This window comes from Durio zibethinus, chromosome 10, assembly GCF_047325235.1.
Source record: "Durio zibethinus cultivar Kanyao isolate XHJ-2024 chromosome 10, ASM4732523v1, whole genome shotgun sequence".
NCBI lineage: Eukaryota > Viridiplantae > Streptophyta > Magnoliopsida > Malvales > Malvaceae > Durio > Durio zibethinus.
In genome coordinates, this window is record NC_143171.1 from 5256265 (window position 1) to 5263059 (window position 6795).

Here is a 6795-nt window from a genome sequence, read left to right on the forward strand (position 1 = left end):
TTTTTATTTGCATTTACGCAAAAAAAAAAAATGATTTAAGTGATAAAAAATGCGTTTTTCTTTTTATGGATTTACTAAATTGACATAAATACAGATAGAAGTTAGAACCGATAAAACAATACGGAGCAAAACATAAAAATCCCTTTTGCAATTACGAGGAAACTAAATCAGAATGGGAACCAACAAAGGATAAAGAATCTACGGCTAGAATCTCATCAGTCAAAAAAGGAAATGGTTTAGACAGTTGTCGTTCCCACCAACTTTCCCACACTATATAATCTCCACTTCTTACACAGTACCGGTGCGGTGCCCCCGTGCTGCCCAAAAACTAAAAATCCCCCCTTTATTTTCTCTTCGTTCTCTCTTTTATTTTTATTTTATCAGCAAAAAAATTCAAAAAACTTGTCAGTTTTTTCGCTTTTATGTTTATCATTCACATTTTTTGATAAAAAAAGGATAAAAAAAAAAGGAGGTAATGGCTGCGCAGGTTCAAGTGCAATTTCAGGCGTCACCACAGCAGCAGCAGGTGGTGAATGAAGTGACGAGTAATGGTGTGAATGCGACGACGTCTTTATATGTTGGGGATCTTGATCCGAGTGTAACGGAATCTCAGCTTTATGATTTTTTTAGCCCAGTGGGAGCGGTGGTTTCGGTTAGGGTTTGCAAAGACCTGAGTACCCGCCGCTCTCTTGGTTATGGTTATGTTAATTACAGCAACACCCATGAAGGTCACGATCGTCTTTTTCTTCATTTTCGCTTCTTTTACTCTTGGGTTTACTTAGGCTCCGTTTGGATATTTGTTTGTTTGTTTTATTTTTTTTGCTTTTTAAAATGAATGAATCATTAAAATGTATGGTTTTTGTTTTCAAATTTTTAAGTAAAATGCTATTGCATTTTATCCTAACAAATGGTTTTGCTTGTTGCTTCCAACTGCAAATAAAAAAAATGTAAAAGTATCAACTTTTGGTATGGGTTTAGAGCTATGAAATTATGGTGCAACTTGATATAGAATGGTTTATTTTAGTTTTGGATTTATATGGGCATATTCTTCTCTGTCTGCATTGCATTGGGGGGAAAGAAACATGTTAGTTATAGCTAATAGTGGCTATTGTATTTTGGAACATGGTTTGATTGTGTTTGATAGAATTTAAGAGGAAGAATTAAAAATGAATAATTGAAAGAAGCAGTAGTTCCATGTGTCCCTGAAACTTTTTTTTCCCTATAGATGTTTGGCTGTTTTGGTCTGGCTAAGTTAGAATGATATTAACAGAATATTTAGGATTGGCAGAAATTCAGTTGTGACATTGCAAAAACAAGCATTTTACTTAATACTGAGATTTACCTTTGGATTTGTACCGTCTTGCATAAACTGAATGACCTGTTAGAAGTGATATGAGCTAAAGTCGTTCATTTGGCTACTATGTTGCCATAAGTGTTTTATGTTTCTTACAATATCAATGTACTTGAGTTTTCTTAGTAGCTAATGATTAGCTGGATGATCATATAGCAATATTCTTAAGCCCTTTTTCATTGTGGTGGGACAAGGGGGTTGTGGGAAGAGAATTAAAATATGTATTGGTTCTTGAACTGTTTCTGCATGATTGCATATGGCTCCATCACCATCTCTCATTTTTGCTTATTGCCAATCATCCAATTTCTTGCAATTCTTTCTGCCAATCCTGTATGTTGAAGAATCAAGTTTATCCCTTTCTATTCCTTTCCACTCGCATTTGGTGAGTGCAACCTGCATGAATTTATGAACAACCAAATGGAAATTTATAATTTTTTAATTCTCCACCTGAGCATCCATATTTGCTGATACCTTTTTGTGTCTTATTGTTCATAACAGCTGCACGGGCGTTGGATGTACTGAATTTTTCTCCTCTCAATGGCAAACCAATTAGGATAATGTATTCTAACAGGGATCCTACTGTCCGTAAAAGCGGGGCAGGAAATATATTTGTCAAGGTACTTATGCTCTCCAATGTCTCCAATTACAATCTCTTGAACTTTCTTATACACTCAATTGTTTTCCTCCTTCTGATTGATTCTTATTCTGTATCTCTTTCCTTGAAAGAATTTGGACAAGACAATTGACAACAAAGCTCTACATGACACATTTTCTATATTTGGGAATATTCAATCTTGCAAGATAGCTACTGATCATTCTGGCCGGTCCAAAGGATATGGGCTTTTGCAATTTGATAATGAGGAGTCTGCCAAAAATGCAATTGATAAGTTGAATGGTATGCTGCTTAATGAAAAACAAGTTTTTGTTGGACCTTTCCTTCGTAAACAGGAAAGAGAGCCTGCTTCAGACAAGGCAAAGTTTACCAATGTATTTGTAAAGAATCTGTCAGAATCAACAACTGATGAGGATTTAAAGAATGTATTTGGTGAATATGGACCTATAACTAGTGCTGTGATTATGAGGGATGCAGATGAAAAATCGAAATGTTTTGGATTTGTCAACTTTGAGAATCCTGACGATGCAGCTCGGTCTGTTGATTCACTCAATGGAAAGAAGTTTGATGGTAAAGAATGGTATGTTGGGAAGGCTCAGAAGAAATCTGAAAGAGAGATGGAATTGAAAGGGCTGTATGAGCAGAGTTTAAAGGCAACAGCCGACAAATTTGAAGGACTGAATTTATATGTTAAAAACCTAGATGATAGCATCAATGATGATAAGCTTAGGGAACTGTTCTCAGAATTTGGTACAATCACTTCATGCAAGGTTTGTAACATGGTTCAATCTTAGTAAATTCCATATTTCAGTTTGCAGTGTAAAACTTAGCCATGGTGTACTCCTTTTTTCATTCTCTCTCTCTCTCTCTCTCTCTCTCGGGCTTAACAGGTTATGTGTGACCCTAGTGGTATAAGTAGAGGCTCAGGCTTTATTGCCTTTTCAACTGCTGAAGAAGCATCTCGAGCTGTAAGATATTTTGTTGGTTTCATTTTCCCAAGTAAATTTTTGAAGTTTTTTCTTTTCATGTTGTTAATGACTTTTGTTCTCTGTTGTAGCTCATGGAGATGAATGGTAAAATGGTAGTTAGCAAACCACTTTATGTTGCACCTGCTCAAAGGAAAGAAGAAAGGAGAGCTAGGTTGCAGGTATTCCAATTAATAGTTTCTTTTTTATACAAATATAAAATACTGGAAGAAATATCTAATGAGCTTGTTGAGCTGATTTCTCTTTGTTGTGTATTGGTGCTTATTTTTGGATGGATGCTTTGCATATTTTATGGTAAGGGTGGTATTTATATATATTCTGTTGTTTTCTATACAGGCACAATTTTCTCAAATGCGCCTTGGTGCAATGGGACCTACTGGTGGCCCTCAGATGCCCATTTATCCTCCTGGTGCTCCAAGTCTTGGACAGCCACTCTTTTATGCTCAAGGCCCTCCTGCTATAATTCCTCCCCAAGTAATACATCTAGATTATGGGTTGATTTTTCAGTTTTATGGTGCTTCTCAATTTTGTCCCAGCTTCTTTTTATGACAAAGTTTGTTTGAATGTATTTGTCTTTTGGGTGCTCTTTATTTATTTGGAGGTACTTCAATTGTTTATTCTCATTTTTCTCAAGGATGATCTTAAGTTATAACCTTAGGAACTATTATTAGTAAATTCTTTGGTGTGCATTTGGTATAACATGTACTCACTAATTAGAGTATTGGAATTCTTTCAATGTGAGAGCTTTGAAGCTTAATATATTTCCAAGAGAAGGATTGAGTTTAGGTTTTTGACATTGTTTGCAATTTTGGCTGACAATTTATATTTCATCTCTGATTTTGCTGACACTTCTTAACTTCTGCTGTCCTTTTATTATGGGGAAGTGTAACTATTCTTTGTTACTTGAGAATACGCAATGTCCATTCATCTTGTCCTTTGTGGTGCTTTTGGTTTTTGGATACTATAAGTTGATCAGTTTTCTGTAATGTATATCAGCCTGGATTTGGGTATCAGCAGCAACTAGTTCCTGGAATGAGGCCAAATTTTTTCATGCCAATGGTTCGGCCAGGACAGCAGAATCAACGCCCAGGAGGCAGAAGATATGGAGCTGGGCCAATGCAACAAACTCAACAACCACTTCCCTTCATGCAGCCACAGGTTGATAATTACCGTCTTGATGTTCTTGACGGTTTTTCTTTTGTCACTATGTTTCCACATATTTTACCTTTTTGCCTGTATTGGATTTCTTACCAAGATATCTTTGTCTTGACTCTTGATGCTGATTGCAGATGCTTCCTAAGGGCCGTGGCTACAATTATCCCCCAGGTCGCAACATGCCTGATGTTCCAATTCGTGGTGTTCCTGGAGGTATGCTTCCTATTCCTTATGATATGGGTGGAATGCCATTCAGAGATACTACATTTTCACAGCCCATGGCAACTGGGGCTCTTTCTTCTGCTCTGGCAAATGCAACACCTGAACAACAGAGGACAGTAAGTGTCTGTCTTTATCACAAAAATAGGCATAGATAATAGAGCTTTTTATTCGTAATCAACTAGCTATGTCAAATATCATAGCACCAAACTTTGTTGTCCCACAGTAATGTTGGCAATTTTTTTGGTGCAGCTGCTTGGAGAAAATATATTCCCACTTGTAGACCAGCTGGAACATGATAATGCAGCAAAGGTGACAGGTATGCTCCTAGAGATGGACCAGACTGAGGTTTTACACTTACTAGAGTCACCCGAAGCCTTAAAAACCAAAGTTGCAGAGGCCATGGATGTTCTAAGGAATGTTGGTCCGCAGCAGCAGCAAGCCAAAACTGCAACTGATCGGCTGGCCTCATTATCTCTAAATGACAACCTTGTCTCTTGAGTTTAATGTATTTGTTGCATACATTCAACTTTTTGATCCTTAACATCTGTTTCTGGCTTTGATTTTATTCTTAGGGATTTGCTCAAATAATTGGAGTCAGCTGGATTTTACTAGTCTTAAATTTTTAAGTTGTGTTACTTTACTTTATATCTGGACATATTTGCAGTTCGCAAGGGATCTAGTTAATCAATTTGCATGGTTCTTAAATTTCTCTACAGTCTTATGCCGAATTTCAGGCAATGTTTTCTCAAAGGAGTGCCAACTTCACTCTTTCCAGAGCCATGTTTGAATTGGATTTTCTAAAGCCCTGTTTGGTTTGGGCATTATGGGTTTGGATTAGATTATGTTGGGTCAAGGTCATTTTGAGTTTTGAGTTTTTCGGATTCGGTTATTTTTGGATTTGGACCGAGTTCAAGATAGTCTATTGGGTTTAGGCCTTTTTAAGTGTGGAATTTTTTGGGTTTAGTTATTTTTGGATTTGGGCTGAGTTTAAGATCGTTTTGTTTGTTTTGGGTTTTAGATATTTTGAATTCCTATCACTAAGGTTCAAAGTTTTTTATTTTTTTTTTAAATCGGGTTTGGTCTGGTTTTGAGACTAGGTTTCATGTTGCCTTTGCCACCTCTACGTAGTAATGATACTTTTGTGTGGAACTACTGGTTTATTTGGTTTGCCCTGTTACAAATGGGGATGTTCAATGCAAATTCACGTATCCAACACTCCTTTCCTTAAATGACATGCTGTTTGCTTCCTTTAGATTGTGAAGCTGACGCGTGGGACTTGGGATCCTCAATTCTGCTTATGCATGGTATAACCTTGAATATAAATCCAATTCTTATCGGAGTTGGGCTTTTAGATTGAAAATGGCCGAGGACAGAGCGATCCTCTAATGATATCCAAGTTTAAAACTCTACCCCTAATTCCACAAGCCCACTTGGCTTTCAAATTTGAACGGTTAGTTCCATTTGCCCTAGGATGAGGTGTCATACATTCAGAGTATCCTATAATTTTCCCATTCAATTATTAGATAAATCAAATCACCTTTTATAATGCAAATAATAATCTCCTCCCAAGTGATGAGCTCTTGGATTTCTCTGGATTTTGCTATCAATGATTCATCATATCAAGCAGGACTCTAATGTCTGACTCAATTAATGGAAGTGGATACACATAGTATAACAATGATGGCATCACTACCAGACCACATAATCTATTATCATCTACTATCTAATGACATTTTAACCAATAATCCTGATCTTTCATTTATTTTTTTTTATATTTTCGAGTTCCGAATCATTTTTGGTTGATGAGAGATAGGGATGTTGTTCTTAGGCCAGCTCAAACAAGCAATGATGGGAGACAAGCATATCAGTTGAGAACAGAAAATCCAATGAAAAAGTATTTCTTCTAGGTTCTACAGCCACAGACACTGAGCCATACTGCCACAAGCCATGGGGTCTTCCCCTGTATGCCTTGTAATTGATTTCAAGACAATGACAGTACTAGTTTTTAAGGTTCAGCCTGAGATGAAGTTGTAAAGTCTGCAAACCAAAATTTGCAAAACAAATAAAACATGAACATACTTGTTAGTAGTACTACTATAGTAACTTCACTTAATTTGTTGGCAGTCCTATTCCTATACCCTAGTTAGCAATTAATGTTTAATATGAACTACAATTCTTAATTAAGATAAACTGGGCTAAATCTTAGTTAGGGTGTGGCTACGGCTACATCTAATTTAATAAGATAATCTAGAGAGAAAGTGAGCCCAAATAGTACTATTCTGATGGCTAGCTGAGTTTGGTCGGGACCAACCTAGCGAGTTATATATATATTTTTAATAACCTGGGGTATCTTAAGTTTGGTATGAATTTAATTCTCTTTCAATGATAGTGATGTAATATATTTAAATCATAAACTTAATTCAATTTATTTATATAAATTTTTTATTTTATTTTCAAATTAAAATTTC

At 36.2% G+C, this 6795-nt stretch overlaps 1 protein-coding gene across 1 annotated transcript; it reads left to right on the plus strand.

Moving 5' to 3' along the window:
- The first annotated feature begins 303 nt into the window (after positions 1 to 303).
- Positions 304 to 5032, plus strand: LOC111292058 (polyadenylate-binding protein 2-like). The gene is made up of 9 exons (XM_022884245.2): positions 304 to 728; positions 1850 to 1968; positions 2078 to 2734; positions 2855 to 2932; positions 3022 to 3111; positions 3287 to 3424; positions 3947 to 4108; positions 4240 to 4443; positions 4577 to 5032. The coding sequence occupies exons 1-9, from the start codon at positions 476 to 478 to the stop codon at positions 4823 to 4825; spliced, it is 1950 nt and encodes a 649-aa protein (XP_022739980.2). The 5' UTR covers positions 304 to 475; the 3' UTR covers positions 4826 to 5032.
- Positions 5033 to 6795: the final 1763 nt, after the last annotated feature.

What these genes read in the sequence shown, in the direction of transcription:
- LOC111292058 (XM_022884245.2), top strand. Translation starts at nt 476, where the DNA reads ATGGCTGCGCAGGTTCAAGTGCAATTTCAGGCGTCACCACAGCAGCAG. An exon ending in GTACAATCACTTCATGCAAG is followed by an intron (nt 2,735 to 2,854) that starts GTTTGTAACATG and finishes CGGGCTTAACAG; the next exon opens with GTTATGTGTGACCCTAGTGG. An exon ending in CTGAAGAAGCATCTCGAGCT is followed by an intron (nt 2,933 to 3,021) that starts GTAAGATATTTT and finishes TCTCTGTTGTAG; the next exon opens with CTCATGGAGATGAATGGTAA.